The 16,883-nt window shown below is 40.2% G+C and overlaps 1 protein-coding gene across 6 annotated transcripts in view; it reads right to left on the reverse strand.

Moving 5' to 3' along the window:
• Window positions 1-1,769: 1,769 nt before the first annotated feature.
• PTPN13 (protein tyrosine phosphatase non-receptor type 13) overlaps window positions 1,770-16,883 on the reverse strand; it is a 113,421-nt gene continuing 98,307 nt past the window's right edge. For 5 of the 6 annotated variants that reach the window (XM_039550574.1, XM_039550573.1, XM_039550575.1 and 2 more), the window contains 16 exons: window positions 15,886-16,044; window positions 15,479-15,650; window positions 15,164-15,374; window positions 14,052-14,122; window positions 13,322-13,383; window positions 12,500-12,656; window positions 11,997-12,173; window positions 10,627-10,709; window positions 9,379-9,434; window positions 8,186-8,289; window positions 6,917-7,065; window positions 6,252-6,342; window positions 5,257-5,594; window positions 4,515-4,730; window positions 3,632-3,694; window positions 1,770-2,620 (listed from right to left, as the gene is read on the reverse strand). In XM_039550574.1, coding sequence (XP_039406508.1) covers window positions 2,540-2,620; window positions 3,632-3,694; window positions 4,515-4,730; window positions 5,257-5,594; window positions 6,252-6,342; window positions 6,917-7,065; window positions 8,186-8,289; window positions 9,379-9,434; window positions 10,627-10,709; window positions 11,997-12,173; window positions 12,500-12,656; window positions 13,322-13,383; window positions 14,052-14,122; window positions 15,164-15,374; window positions 15,479-15,650; window positions 15,886-16,044 — 2,190 coding nt within the window. In that variant the 3' untranslated portion in view covers window positions 1,770-2,539. The remainder of the gene's footprint in view (window positions 2,621-3,631; window positions 3,695-4,514; window positions 4,731-5,256; window positions 5,595-6,251; window positions 6,343-6,916; window positions 7,066-8,185; window positions 8,290-9,378; window positions 9,435-10,626; window positions 10,710-11,996; window positions 12,174-12,499; window positions 12,657-13,321; window positions 13,384-14,051; window positions 14,123-15,163; window positions 15,375-15,478; window positions 15,651-15,885; window positions 16,045-16,883) is intronic. The other variant, XM_039550571.1, reaches the window with a different exon arrangement.

Genomic DNA, 16,883 nt, shown 5'->3' on the forward strand with positions numbered 1-16,883 from the left:
AATTCTTTGGAGAAAAAGATGAGGAAAAGATGAGCATTGGTGCATATTTCCAACCAGATTTTCCACAGAAAACAAGTTTAAGCCATCACACTGCATAAGCACATCCATGTTTTGGTAATGAGTTTTGAGCTGTGGGGTCTATTTCAACCAAACTGACCACATCAGGTGTCACAGAGGGGAAGTTCCACCAGAACAGACAACCTTCCAGTGTCGTCAGCAAGTGTCAGACTAGTGAGCATTCGGTCTTCATTTGATACTCTATTCCTCAGTGTTGAGACAAAAACCCAAAGAAATTCAGAGCACTTCTCTAAGGAGGCCAATGCCACCTTTTATCATACATACACCATTTCTTAGGAACACCTGAATGCTTTGTGTGTGTGCATGTGTTTCTTTTTTTGTGTGTGTCTCTGCTTTTTTTGTTTGTGTGTGTCCTTTTTCTGAGAAAGGTTAGCTCAAGTTAGTTATCTGCTGCTTTTCTGTGTGTCCATTGTTGAAAGGAAATTGGGTATAACATACCATACCATAGGATCATCATCATATCTGTGAGGACAAGCAGCAAATCCTGGAATCTTTTGCTGACTTGTGTTTCCCATAAGCTGTAATCTGATGCAAACTGTTTGTGCTGTACTTGGCTTCGTGCAGCACATTATAAAAAATCTGTTTCTGTTTCTACATTGCTTGCCATGTACCTGAAAACATTTAAAAGAAGAATTTAACTGCCTTAATCGTACTGTCTGGTTACCATAACACTTCTTTTGTTTCTAAAACCCAGACATGCCCAAACCCTCTGAACTCACTATTTATGTTAAAGCAGCAGCAGCAGTGTATTAACTAGCTGTGTTTACTTACTTTGCCTGCTGACAACTGTTGTCCCGAAAATCTTCTGTCTTCAGTTTATAGCTCCTTCATATAGGTATACTGCCGACATGGCTAATCAATTTGTCTCTGCTTCTATCTACACAGAATTAATTTTCCTTCCTCAAACTATGCTGCTCTGAAAAATGCACAGTTTTGCCATGATGCTGAAGGAAATACAAAACACAGTATTACTGTCAAGTGACACGTGAAAAAGGCAAGACATTAATGGTCTCAGTTTTGGGACACTGGAACACTGTGGGCTACTATTTTGAAGAGTGAAACCCTTGAATAATAACCAGCCTCTGAACTTATTTCCACCACTTCAATGCAGAATGCTGTTAAATTATACCCTTCCTGACAGCACAAGTCAAGAGCTTCAGTTCTGGCAAGCATTGCTGGGACAGGAATATTGCTCAAGCCCTCGAATGGCTACTCGAGGCTGATGGTATTTATTCACCATCCAAGGCTCCCACAGAGCTTAAAGTGAAAATTTTCTATCAGAATAGTTTTGACTGCTTATAGTATCACTAAACCTCTGAGCTACTTAGAATCTGATATCCTGCCTCCAACCTCAAACCTGGTTGCTGTGGGCAGAGTAGGTTACATTGTTGTCAGATCATGGCTGTAGCAGTGCAAACACCACCCAAAAAAGTGATATGGTCTCAATGCCCAGGTGTGCTGAAAAACAAGGAGGGAGGGAAAATAAACTCTTCCTTTCGCCATAGTAGAGAAACGCTCCAGAAAGGAGCCCACAGTTCTGCCAGATTTTTCAAACAGATACTGAAGAACAGAAGGACACAAAATTTGAAATGTGCACAGCCTTCATGTCTTAAGGGCAGCAACCACAAGGAATGATGCCATGTAAGGCCAAGACAAATCAGTCACAATTACATAAAAAAACCGAGACCCACTGACCAGTGTACATTAGGTATATTTTTATTTACAGAGTAGAGATGCCTAATCAATTATAAGGTTAGACACCCAATAATTCAGCTTTTTTTGTGTGTAAAAGTATATAAATATATACATGAAATTCTACGAAGTAAACATTATTAACTGTGATACAGTTAACATTCACTACTACCCTTATGCTAAGAGGCATCTTTTAGAGCTTAAATGCTGATTTCAAGATACCCTCTATAAAATAGCTGTAATTGTACTAGAAGGGCAAAAAATTCTGTGCCATGAACAAGCTTTCAAAATAGACTAGTAAAATGTCTTTGTAATAAAGTTTGTCAGGATAAAAATACTGCTTCATCCCTCCCACTTGCCCACCCTGTAAGAAACAAATACCCCCAAACAGTTGCAGAACTGCAGGAAGTACTATAGGATTACTTTTTTCTTCCCCTTTACTTTTCTTTTTAAATTAAAATATTTTTATTTCAGTATTTTATGACATAATAAGGAAGCTGCAAAAAAAAAAGCAGCTTTATTAAATATTGTTATACAAAAATCTCACATGTGTATCCACGGGGCTGAGTACAACAGTGGTATTTTATGAGCTATCCCTTTCCCTTAGAACTATATACCTTATTTGGAATGATGGAGAGACTTTATAGAAAAGACACTGGACAGCAACTGGAGAAAGGGATTAGAAAACTACTGGCAGGACAAATAAAATGCTCAAGAGCCTCTCAACCTCCTTGATTCCATATTTTAAATGCACTTCTGCTTCAGTATTTTATTTGTCTCTCTGTTGTTCTTCGTGTTGGAGATGATTCAGGACATAAAGGACAACTTGATAGCAGAAAATGTACTGATCCTGCAAGGAAAAGGAAATTACAGAACACGTGAAAAACGTCTGCACCACCTAAGTGCTCTCACTTGCACTTCACAGTTCCGTAGCACTCGATTTTAATACTAATTACTCTATTAAATAATAAAACCAACAACAACAACAACTCCCAAGGAGAACAAAGAAACCCAAACAACAAAAAACCCAAACAAACAAAAAGGCCACAGTGGAAAAATATGCAACCTCAACTTAAAGCAAATACAGACACTGATCTGCCACTAAAGATATATTTCATATGGGATGTTTATCCTTCTTTCACACCAAAACCACCTAAAGGAGATGAGGCACTTTACAGAAGTGAAATGAAGAGAGCAAGTGAATTTCAAGGTCTTTCATCAATGCCAGCAAATAGATAACTCAGATGACAGTGCAGCTTCTTACCTTAATCTCAGTGATAGAGGTGTGGGGGCTAATACATGTTTTGGGGTGTGAGGTGGGGATGAGACTGATAGTTTTGTGGTTTGATTTCAGGGGTTTGTTAACTATAACTTCACAATTCCTTCCCATTCAAAGAAAAAGTGCAGATTTTAACAAGACCTTGTGACGACCATCTCTAAAGTTAATTAGCTGTAGATCTAGATTATTCCTAAAAGATTTGAATTTCTGGCTGAATACCTTCCCAAAGGAGATCTCAAGACATCTCTGATAGTATCAATGATTCACAGCAGCTACACTTAGACCTTCTCTTCAGTTTATAATGCAACTTTAAGCCCAAAAAGCTTAGCTGACTTCCTCCAATAAACACATGCTTTTGAAGATGAAAATGCACAATTATCTTTTTAAAACGCAGATCAAAACAATACAGCATGTTAAAAACGGCTTGTGTTTATAAATGTTAAACACATCCTGCTACTCATCTGATTTAATTCCTGTGACACAAATGTTACATTACAGTGCACAAAGACAATTGCTGTGTGCATCGTGAAGTTCTCTAGCACATCAGATGGTTGAGTGGACACCTGGGGAATCCAGACTCACCTCTGTCTGAACCATTCCATGTCTCTGCAGACGCATCGTGCGCACCAGGTCTGAGATGTCAAACTACCAAAACAAACAGCAAGGTAAACATTCAAAAAAAGGCAGACATGCAGAGAAAAGAAACATCCCTAGCATCAAACCAGGGAATAGAATTAGGTAATAATAACAAATAATTCACTGTAGCCTCTGTATGTCAGGTAGACATGTAGTGTCTCTGGGCAATCTGGATGTGGTCCCACATCAGACACTCCCCCCTTCCCTTGTTTTCTTTCTGTACATATGTCCTCTTGCTTACTCTAAGCTAAGTGTGCAGAAAAGAGCCCCTCAGTCCAACCTAACAAAACACTTTTTTTTTCTCAGGTCTATAAAGTTCTAGACATTCAGAGGGTGCTTAGAAACCCAATTGAGCTAAGTGTGATGTAGCTCATCTTCTCCAGAAATTCACCAAAGTTTTGCTACCCCAGGCCACTGAAGGACATAAACAGGGAAGCTAGCACCCTCCTGTGGGTCACCCTAGAAGGCATTTCCCTGGTTGTGCTGGAAAAGTTAATTTGCATACCCCTTCCATCAATTGCCCAAGCCATCATGGCAACACCATTTTTCTCATGCCATATAGCAGAAGTCCACTATGGTAGAAGATGTCCTTGCAGCATACTTCAAGTGGCACCTGGTTGCTGAGGTGACCAGCAGACAGGACACTTAAGATTCCCTGAGCTAACCCAAGAACCACTAGATATTAGAGCTCTCCCCACCTGGGATCACCAAGAAGCAAACACGGTACTGCCAACAGCATGGCACGCTCTTTAAAAGATTGCATGGATCCAGTGGAACACATTTCCTGCAGGTCAGAAGCACCACTGAGCCCATCCCCTGGGATACTCACGTCGAGGTCTCTGCTGATCAGCCCCAGAACCACATCTATACAGATGAGGGTGCCCGACCTCCCGATGCCTGCACTGCAGTGCGTGATGATGGGTCCCGACTTGTGGACGCGCCGCATGTAAGAGATGAAGGTGAGCAAATCATCTGGCTGGGAAGGGGTGTCGTGGTCAGGCCAGGCGATGAAGTTCAGGTGGGAAATGTGCCGCACTTCACCTGTCTGAGGTTTAAAAACACCAACAACATGTAGCACGTGGCAGGAATAAAAAGAAAGAAATTGAGTTCCCAAAGAAAAGTCACAGAAAAGAGGGATTTGCCCAGTGAAGATGCTTTGTAACTCAATAAAACAAGAGCTGAACTGGAAGTAGCTAGTAAGTAATTTAAATGTGTAAGGTTTACTGTCCAGACTGAGCTGATCACACAGAGGAGTCAACCAGCCAGACTGAATTATCAGTGGATTTCCTATCCGTGTATGCTTCTGTGGCCAAAGGGAGATAAAATTTAGTGTCTCGTTAGCATAATGAAATCATAACCGGGCCCAAATGCCTTCTCCTATAAAGGTCACAGAGTAGCACAAGCTGCAATGGGGAACAGCTGCCCAGTAATGATCACTGGGCAAAGAGGAGAAGCCCTGGGTTACTTCTCGATGTAGACAAAGCAAGTGAAAGCAGGCAAGTCAGAAGTATAAGGATAAATATGGCAACACTCAGAAAAAACTCTAAGCATGCAGAATTAGATTCACTCACCTGAATCTCTTCGAGCTCCAGCACTCTGATGATAAAGCCCTTCAGCTGCTGAAGTCTCACAAGAGCAAGCCGTAGTCTGTCATTGATCATGGTGGTTTTATTGAGCACATCTGGCCAGTAACGCTGACACTTTATCTTTTCTCCCTCGACCTCCTGAGTCATCATGGCAATCACAGTACAGTTTTGTTCCCAAACCATTTGCCAGAAATCTGCTACAGTAGTAGGAAGAGGTCCTTGGCATGCAATGTAAACGAACTCCTCATTCCCCACGGGCATGTGAATGAAGCTGGCATTGATGTATCCACCTTCAACACCAAGAGGGACTCTGGTGGTGTCATCTGCAAACCCCACACAACAGAAAGACCTCATGTTAGGTGTGCACATCATCTGACCTTCACACAGTACAGATGGTGAGCCTTACACACTCACACACGCACTCATCTCCACAGATGTTTCCACATCTTGCTTTAAAAGAAATAATTCACTTAAATACTTAACTTAGGGTACTAATCAGTACTTTCAATAAAGAAAAAGATGTCTGCAGGAGAAATAGAAATCAGCAGACAGGCAGGATAAGCGATTTGAACTGCAGCAGCTCTGAAAAAGTGAGGTTGAATTTTTCTCAAACAGAACTAACCTCTGTCCATTCTTACTTCTCCTCAACACCTAACAAGTAGAGTTTTATGGCAGGAAATTTACTGACAATAGTACATGTGTCTGTTTTTCCAATTCTGCATGGGTAAAACTGAAAAAACCTTGCCTGGTTCCACATGTATACATCATTTAAGACATGGGACCTGCTGAAACTACTGAAAAGTCTATGACCATCCATCCATACCTACTGCAGCACAGTAGTATATTGTTCACTGATCTTAAACTGCTTTATAAATGCTTGCTTCAGTTTTTTCCTTACTAGGAATTAGGAATCCAATCCATCTGGCCATACAGGTGGTGACAGAATATGAACAGTGAATTCCAAATGAGTTAGGACTTACAAGGAAGTATGTTTTTGTATCTGTTCTTTCTCCTGTTCTCCTTTGCTTGTCCAACCAAACACTGATCCAGAGGTTTTAACTCCTGAAGGTTCTGTAAGGAAGCAATTACATGTGCATTAGGAAAGCACTGAATGGTAATAATATTAAGAGCAGTTATGTTATCAAGTCATTAACAAATAGAATCATTAAAAATCAAATCCTAATGTGGATATGCAAAATAATGCAGGAAGGCATCTTTTACACAGCCAAGAAAATGAAATAAACAAAAAAAACCCCCCAAACCAAACCCCACCTACTAGCCAGTAAATATTTTATCTCATTCAAAAAAGAGATCATGTAGCATGGCTGACTTAAGACTTTAGAAAGACTGGTTTCACGTTCAGCAGCTGGATTTCACAGCCTTTGTCTATGGCTGTTTACCTCATATTCACTTGGTAACTTACCAGAAGCAAGATTGATGTGAAAACACTTATGAATTGAATTCAAACTGATCTCATCTCTCAGCAGCTTGTGGGGGAAGGGAGAGAAATCTTTGGTGTTAAGTCTTTTCATCTCTTTTGAGCTTCCAATTAAAGAGCTGTGGTATTCAAGGCAGTAATGATGCAGCCATTCTATTTTTGTTTCATACTAGGAAAAAGGACTTTAAAGGACAGATAGTTACTCACTTCAATCTCTTTAGAAGGGACTCCCTGTTCCAGCAATCCACGCAACATTCTGATCACTGACTTCAACTTGGCTCCTGAATATTTGCCTCCAGGGAGCACATTCACAGTAGGGAGTGCAGAGATCTCTTCATTTGTCACTAGGGGGAAATCTAGCAGAAGATACAAATATAAATAAATAGCTAAAACCAGGGAAACAAGCTGTAGCTCACAGCCGGATTTGCATGTTGCTGTTCACCACTGTACTACCTGTTTTCTCTTGAATGCCCCCATACACCAGAGAGAACACACAGCTGTATTCTCAGTTTGACAGGCAAAACCAAATTAACTAGCAAAACCAGTAAGACACAAAATCGGCTCTGATGAATCCAGGAACCGAACAGAGTATTTTCCAGAACTTCCAATTTCCAAATACATTGAAACGAACTTTAAGTACATTTTAAATGTAAGTTCTTCACACAAGAACCTACAAAGATGGATGCATGCACACACATATGAATTCAGAACTCTCCACATTACAGCCTGTGACTTGTTTTCAGCACTAATACTCAACATGTATATAACACATCTTACAATTTTCACTTGGAAAGGCATTTTTTTGCCAATACAGCTTACCTCCCATCAGGCCTTCAGTGCTTCTCTGAAGCCCAACAAAATTAATAAACCAAGAATCTGTCTGGCATTGCAATTAGAAATGTCTTAAATCTACTTAGTCTGAAATACCACATGGATTATCCTTTTTTCTTTTAATGAACGCAAAGGACCGCTGTATATGAACTTCAGGAACTGGCATTTCTAATGCTATTCCAAAAAAGTGAAGATTAGATTCTGCCAAACACATCAAACTGCAGAGAGTTCCACTCTGCCACATCGAGCAGCACTGGAAGAATGACAGTCAAGATGGAAGTATTGCCTAATCTGAGCATGGAGTAGCTGGTATGTGAAGCACATGATGTAACAATAAATATATAAGTTTGATTGTGATTAGATTGATACAGCTTTTGTCAGATAGATACTAAGGAAGGAAATATTCAGCTGGTCCCAGCACCTGTACAACTACAGACACAACACTGCCAATACTTGTTCCTATTAACTCTCACACACCTGTCACACAAAGCTGTAGAGATCCTTTCCAGTGCATTGCTGAGCTGTTAGAATCCCCACTATACCTGTCGTGACACCCTCAAAACATATCCAGGACGTCTTAAAATTCATTTCTGTCTATTTAATGTGACCCTGAAGTTTTCCACTGATTATGTTAAATGTCCTTGCCTTTATTCACACGTTCCTGGCTGACTGATTCAATCGGCAGCTCATCGCTTCCCCACGTGATTTCATCCTCATCTGCCTGGCTCAAGGAAGGCTGTGGAGGAGATCTACAAGAGGACAAGGTATGGAGGTAAGAAAGAACACCTAGAACCAACACATTTGCAATCCAGTTAAAAAAAAACAAACCCCACTAGAAAGTAATTTATAGCTACAATTATTTCTGGACTGGACCCCTACCAGTGATCTCAAAAACCTAACTTTTCTTTCCCCTTTTTCTCTTCTACATCCCCAGAGGGGATCTGAAAAAGGTAACAGTGGAAAAAGAGCCAGGAATATACAAATCTAGTAATAACTACCACTGCAATTACTTTTCAGAGGCTAAGCAATTAAATAGCATCCAATAAGAGATTGGTACCACTCATACAATTCACTACACTTGAGTATCTACTTTCAATTGCAAGTTTTCTAGCTTTGTTGAAGATAGTGATGAATGTATTAAGTACTTTAGGTCATAATGTCATTGCCTGTGCCAAGTCTCAACCCCAAACTTCCCACAAGCTTAAAAGCATAAAAGCATATGCACTTTCACTGAAATTTCTCTTAGACCAAAATTATTTCACAAAGAAAAACAATATTGGGAATTTCTGAAGTTCAGAGTGGCTCAAAGGGACAGCTAATAACTCGGCCAGGCATATGCTTCATGCTTCATGGAAAAAACAGAAAGCCCCAGGCACCCAAATGGGAGCTGATGGAGCATAGCAGCTCTACATTTGAGTTGCAGTGCTTTAAAACCAGAAGATGTAACACTAATAAAGCTTGTATAGATTTGAACTGAAGACAGCACTGTTTGAATATTTTCCTCACATCTAAGTACCAAGTTGTTAGCACAATGCAAATTATGTTCTTTGGAGACATCTGAACACAGTCCAGTAACCACTTATGAAAGGAACAAATAAAAGCAGGGCATAGTAAACCACATAAAGCTGACTAGTATTCAGGCAAATGACAAACTTTTAAGTAAGGAATAGACCAAGAGAAAATTCAACAAGACATTGTACAGATATTTTATTGGGTTTGTTTTGGGAGTGGTTTCTTGCTTTTTTTATTGTTGTTTTTCTCTCATAACAATATACTACACATCAGACTTCCAGACATCACAGGTTTGCTGTCAAGCAACACTAGGAAAGAAATCTTACCTTTCTGGCACAGCTTTTACTCCACAATAGTCTTCACAACCATTTACATGTGTTGGCTAGAAGTATTTCAAAACACATTAAAGGACATAGTTACAACATTCACATACTGCAAATTTTAAACAATTAACAATTACAGGGACTACTTCTGAAGGGTACTAAGTTCAAAGCAGCACACAATGAAAGACTTTCCTCTTTTAGACATCTCATTAACCCAAAATAACAGAGGACGAGAACACTGAGCACTTGGACAGATACTCTACTGTAACAAGGCCAAAAAGCTATATTAAAATCATTCCTGACTCACAGCAGCAATAGAGTCATCTAAGTTTTCCCCAGTTGGCTTTTTTTGTTTCTAATACCTAGAAACCCTTTACGAGGTAAGCTTGATAAGTGAAAACTTCTGCCTTCTGTCAAGCCACAGTTCCTGTACTGTGGATATGTAGCATAACAGGGCTCTACCTCTAAATGACACACTCCTATTCACACCTTCCTCAACAGACAATGAAGACTCAGCACAGAGGAAGGCATTTCTACCCTTCTTCAAAGAAAAACTCTACAAAATCATTTATACTTTTTAGGCCAGCTTGCTTTTCCACTGCCATTCTCGGACAATTTTACTCCTGGCTCTCCCTGGAGCACATTGACACAGAGCCAGATTCCTGATTTGATTTTCAGCTCTACTAACTGGACAGAAAGCTGGAAGAGCCAGGTTGTGCTGGATAGAGAGTTATGCTGATTTGAAACAAGAGACAAAACCTAGGCATCCAGTGACTGATGTAAAACAAGACACATGATAATGTAGAGTAAACCACATATAGATGTTATTCAAGCTAATGAACTTATCCTAGCAAAAAGCAGCAGCAGAAGAAATTTCAAATACACATTTTGGACAGTAAAGCCTACACAGCATTCATTTTCACTGTGACTGCTCCCCTTCTCTGAGCAGGAATCACTGAAATCTTTCACATTAAAAAGCTGAAGTAGCATTAACAAGGTAGTTTATTACCACCCTTTTTGAAAAGAAAGCTGATGGACTTTATATAACAGTGTAAAATAACTGTATGTTTTGTTCTCTTATATAGCTAATTTATGACAATCACATGCTATTTAAAAGTAAATATTCATCCATCATTTAAAGCTACAGTGATGTTCTCATTTAAAAGACACGTATTGTTATTTCCACTAGTTCTATGTCAATAAGGAAAATAACAAATTGAAAGAGCATCTGCCAGCTTCTTGCCATCCTACCTCTGAAAAATCTTCAGGTAAAGATGACCCATCATAGTCTGTGTCCTCAGACTTATCTTCTGTCACCTTTCCATTCATCTCTACTGAACAGGAAAACCAGGAGATACAGCATAAACACACCAGAAGATGCCCAGGAGCCACCCTCTCACAGACACGAATCCTGTCCCACTTGTCTGGCACTAGACAGGGAATACAGGTGCCAGAATAACCAAGAGATATTTCTTAAGGCCCTTTGCTACCGGCGTGTTGGAAAAGAACTCTTACTGTATAGGATAATCAGACTTTAGGTTTCTTTATTTTGTAATTGGAACAGCTGCCATGATATGAGGTTGTTTGCACAGAATATCTGTGTCACAGCATAACTGATGGACAGGCTGCAGCTACTAAGTTATCATATTCCCCATGCCAGAAGTTTTTCTGCAATTCAGTTACATTTAGACCAGCAGTAGGTCCAAACCAGGATTCTGCTCACTCTTTAGATTAACAAAATGTAATTAGGACATGCCAGATAAAATCTGACTTGCATCTGTCTGCTATGGAAGCACCCTGCTGCCACACCTTACGGATTCAATTCATCTTGAGCTGCAAAACACAGCCTACAAGATATTGGAAGTACTGGAGCTCCAATGATATTCCTCAGCTGAGATCCTGGCACAGCCAGTCATCCCTGACTTCTAATGCAATGACCAATGACAAGAACCCAATGACCTTGAAGTCATGACCTGAAATAATTATAATTTTGGAAGGTGTATCTTGAGTTTTAGAAGGAATCTCTACAGAAGGAGCAAGCACCTTGCTTGAATTTTTGGAGCGTGCATACATAGTGTGACACCACAAAGGAACTACAAATCCTACTCCTCACTACATCTCAGTCAGGAGCCAAGAAGACAGAATGAAGGAAAAGAAAGATGTACAGTCAGAAGTAGGTACTGACAAAAAGCCAGTCTTTCTAAAAGAGACAAAGCAGGTTGGCAAATTGTTTGGTTTTGAGAGATCTCAACACATTTCCAGGTTGTGCAATCTGAAATCAATGAAATGCTGAAATGCTTCAGCATGCCAACATGACTGCAGCTGCAGGACCAGGTACCTAAACAATATGAATTTCACTCAAGAGACAACTCTAATAGGAATAATTTTCCCAGATTACTTAAACCAAAATCCAGACTGATCAAACCAGAACCTCACTTTTTACATTGCATCTCAAATTCATGGTAATTGGCAACTATTTGTCTGTGTTCAACTTGGGAAACTTCCAGTCCAGACATCAAATCAATGTCAACTCTCCCTGTTAACAAATCAACTGCTTACTTGGCACCTTGTTTCAAAGTGTTTTGCTGTTAATGATGTTCTTTTTCAATGGCTCACGTTACCTGGCAGGTGATTTTCTGACACAGCCTTCTTGAGATGCAGAAGACTCTGAGCCCCTGAAGTCGCATTAACCCGATTTAAGAGGTTCTGGGCTTCCTCATCTACAACATCCAACAGATACTGGACAACTTCATTGTGGTCATCCTCATCATAATACTCATCATCTGGAACCTCTGTTCCTGAAGACAAATAGTACAAAATGATAAGTTTTCCCAGTATAGGATGGTTTGGGAGAACTAAATTAAAGGGGCAGACCCATGGCATTATTTCTAGCTGTTACCGTGGCTGGCCTTCATTTCTCTCTAACACAAAATCCAATTTCTATAAATCTACTTTCAACATCAACTAACTCCTCTAAAGCAAAGCACAAGACTTGGAAATGATCTTCTAAAACTGACTGCCAGCCTAACATTTACTTATTTCAGCATAGTCAACAATACCATGATTCCCTTGGACTGGTACAATACAGACAGAATAATGCTCTTCCCATCTCACCTCCTCTTACCTGATTTGTCAACGTGTTTAGAAAAATCTGATATCTCATTGGCAAGTCCAAGGGAAGGTGCGTCTGCTGCTCCTGAGAGGTTCATTAGTGCTTTCGTGTGATGGATATTGTTTTCTGTATTTCCCTGAGAAGGTCCTAGGATGCCATTGCCATTGACCTGAGAAAGCAAAGAACAGTGCCCATTAACTCTTCAAGAGCCCGGCAATTTGCTGAAGCAGTAAACAACTGCTAAAAAGTTCTCCTCAGCAACAAATAAAAACCTCTATTCATACCATATTCTCATCTGAGATACCTGGGTGATGGGTGGGAAGTTTCATATGACAAGAACAAATAAAAAAAATTTAAAGCAACTAAGAAAAAAACCCACATGATGACAAAGCAGCAGCTTCTACAAGAGAATACATAGTAAAATTTAACATTATTATAACCCCTGTAAAATGTATGCAAGCTTCAGTACTTTTGGTCTCACAACACAGCATTTCTCAGAAAAAACTAAGGGAAAAAAGAAAGAAAACCACCTAGCAAATATAATATGCAAGCATCTGCAGAAACTGGGGGCTGAATGGAGAATTTTGGATGATAGCCTTGCATCCTTCTCATAAGACAATTTGTCTTTCAACAAAACCGTGCCAAAGAAAGAGCAGATCAATTAAAAAAACTTGCATATTTATTATGATCACTGCTTAATCATGTCAATTGACAATAGTGGGTTTACATCCTTTGATCAACAGATTGTTTCACTCATTTATTTAGTTTTAAAATTGTTTGAAGTAGATTCTTTTCTCTGGTTAATGGTAACAGGCACAAGACAGGAGCATTTACCTTGGGCCCATAAGCATCAGTTGTCTTTTCCATTTTATCACAGGGATCACCACAGGAACAGCCTAAACAAAAATGGGGAGAAAACAACAATCTCACAGCAACTTTTTCCCACAAACTAAATTTGCCTCCATAGATCATTTTTATAAAAGAAGCAGGGTATTTAATACCATGTTATGACAGGAATAGCATTTCTGCCTGGTTTCTGTGCGTTGCCAAACTTATATCTGAATGCCTACACTTCATATAATGGCTTTTTGAATGTTCTATTTGATAGGATCAGAAAGCATTAATGCCAATAAAAGTAACCACCTCAAAGCAAAGAGAAACGTTGATAAGTAGTTTAACCACTTACAGTGGAAACATGCACCTTTGGGAACAGGGTTGATTCCCTTTTCCCCAAAATGTACAAGATACAACCCCACAAACACCTGTCACTGACTACTTTTTTCTTTTTTTTTTAAACACTATCTGACATCTGGGTCCTTGTTCAAGGGGACCCTTTAGCTCTCTCTGTATTAGAGAGCATTTCTAAACTAGATGAGAAATGGCATCATAAAGACACTACTGCTGAATATTGCTCATGGAGCTTTTAGAAGAAAGATCAAGCAAACTCCTGTTTGAGCTGGTCACAGTAAGTTGGATTAGGATAGTATCTTAAGGCCCATATCAGTTCCTTTATTTTTACAAACAGGTGCATTTCACTTGCAATGAGTAAGCATGCAAAACTTACCATTAGCTTTCAGTGGCCACGGATTTGAGTTCTCAGGGCTTTTGGATTTTGGGAACACTGCATGGCCATCTCTGTGAAAAGAAATATTTACATAAATATTTATTAAGGAAAATAAGTAAATTACGATAATCATCAGATATTAAAGCAAACAGCACTATTGGTAAAACTGCTAATCATTCCCAGCCAGCTTGGTGTCATCTGTGACCTGAGTGAGGACACATTCAACCCACTCTTCCAAATCATCAGTAAAGAAATGAAACAGGGCTGGCCCCAGTACTGAGCTTTGGGGAACCTCACTAGCACCATTCACCACCACTCTCTCACTCCAGCCAGTTCTTAACCCAGTGAAGAGAACACCTGTCCAAGCCATGGGCTGCCAGCTTCTCCAGGAGAATGCTGTGGGAGACAGTATCAAAGGCTTCACTCAGTCCAGGTATAAACATCCACAGCCACCAGATGGGGAACCCAGTCATGAAAGCACATCAGGTGGGTCAGGCAGGACCTGCCTTTCCTGAACCCCTGCTGGCTGGGCCTGATCCCCTTGTTCTGTACCTGCTGTGTGACTACACTCAAGATAATCTGTTCTGTAACCTTCCCTAGCACTGAGGTCAGGCTGACAGGCCTGTAGTTCCCTGGATCCTCCTTCCAGCCCTTCCTGCAGATGGGTGTCACACTGCAGCCACCTGGGACCTTCCCAGTGAGCCAGGACTGGTGATAAACGATGGAGAGCGGCTTGGGGAGCTCCCCCACCAGCTCCCTCCATACCCTTGGATAAATCCCATCCAGCCCCACAGACCTGTGAGTGTCCAAGTGCCACAGCAGGTCTCTGACTAATCCCTCCTGGATTGCAGGGGATCTATTTGAACACCTGTAGTTCATAGCTGGACACAGCCATGTGTTCCCAAAAAGCACAAAGCACAGCAAGTACCACATTACCCTTGTGCTCCACTGCAGCACAAAAACTGTGAATTTACAGACCCTTTCTGTGGAGTCAGTCCTCAGTAACATTTGGTGAATTTCCTGTCATACCAGGAACAGGTTTTACTCATATACACATGAAATCATGCAAGAAAAACAAAAAGTACAGGGAAGCATTTGCTGCCAGAACATACCTGGTTGCTTTGAGCACCACTGTTGGAAGGTATGTTTCCAGCATTCTTTTGGCTTCTTTCAGAGTCATTCCTTGTGTGCTTACTCCATTAATGTAATGGATAATATCTAATACATGGAGACTCTCCTCTCTGGCAGCAACCGATTTGGGGAGAATGTCACTAATATACACAACTTGATAAAGGCTGTCATGGCCTCCTGATAATGACAAACCTTCACAGGGAAAGAAGGGGGAAAAAAATAAAAATCAAGCTTTCCTTGTAACTGAAGGGGAAGATTTTTCTTTAGGGCAAAAAAGCAGATTAATTCCGTGTTACCTAGCTCCTCCTTATGGCACATTAGTGTAATATCAGGCAGCAAATGAGGCAACACTGGCATCTTTGGTAACTCCAGAACACGCCCCAGCACTAATCTGACAGTCCTCGGCGCAGCACGGAGAAAGCTGACTGCATCAGTATGGCTCATGTTAGTGACATCGATGTCATTAACCTGCAACAACAAAAGCAACACAGGCGTCCTCGTTAGGTCCCAAGAAGGACAGCACTACTGAGGAAGCATTTACTGCTGTTCCTCAAGCACTATCAAATCATGCCTCTCAGGAGGTGCATGCCTTTGTCCTGTAACCACATTTGACTTGGCCCACAATGCAGTTCACTTTATTTTTTTAGACTCAAAGTTGTCCTTTTTGTGCAATCCCTGTATCCGAAAACATGAATTCCCTTACTTTTATCAGTCGGTCTCCAGGCCGTAGTCTCCCATCGCTCTTGGCAGGATCCTGAACGATGTCATGAATGTAGCAGCCAACATTATCATTACCTTTGGTCACTGTAAAACCCAGACTGCCCTTTTCTGACTTCGTCAGAGTCACTCGGAGCTCCACTTCCTAGGAGGACAAAACAGCACTTTACAACACGGGCAGTCAGAAGCAATATGAACATTTTACTGAATTTAAGACAGCTGGAAGCAGACAACTGATTTACCAATTTATTTAAGTGGGACACAAGCCTGGACCAAGACATGTTTCTTATAAGGCTCAGCTTAGCTGCTCCAAATAAGCATCTCTGATGAGTTCAGACAGAACCAAAAAATGTTTTGCATGGAAATAACATGTCTAATAATAATAAAATAATAAAAATAAAAGTCTATGAATAAACAAAATTTTGAAGGCACATATCAAAACTGACACCTTATTTTACCCTTATCTAGCTGCCATATATAAGAAAGCCTCTGTATTTTTAAATATCTCAATGTATCCATAATTATTCAGAACAAAATAAGTGAACATAGTTTCCTAAAGTGAGACACAATACCACAGAGCTTATCTTGAAACTGAACACATGCATGTGTTTTGCCCATTTTAATTTGCATTAATTTTGATTTGAAAGATATGGATCTGCCTCATTTGCATAAAAAAAATCACAGAGCACCAGGAAGGATGAAAAAAAACTTCTGAAGAAGGGACTAAGAAAAATACAGTTTCTTGTCAAAATGGAGTATTGGCTAGAACAGCTTTATAACCTGGAAGACCCTCCCAACTGGGACTACCAAGATTCAATCTCATTTTTTTTCAATCTTTGAACAGGTTATCTGAGGATATGGAAGTCCCTTCTGATACACAAGACATTTCTGTGGTGGCAAGAAGCTTTCACAGAAGAGCCTCAAAAAGAGGCTCCATCTTGCAGCAGAGCAGAAAATCTTTGGGATTCATAGTTATAAATGCAG

Source organism: Corvus cornix, chromosome 4, assembly GCF_000738735.6.
Source record: "Corvus cornix cornix isolate S_Up_H32 chromosome 4, ASM73873v5, whole genome shotgun sequence".
In the NCBI taxonomy this organism is placed as follows: Eukaryota; Metazoa; Chordata; class Aves; order Passeriformes; family Corvidae; genus Corvus; species Corvus cornix.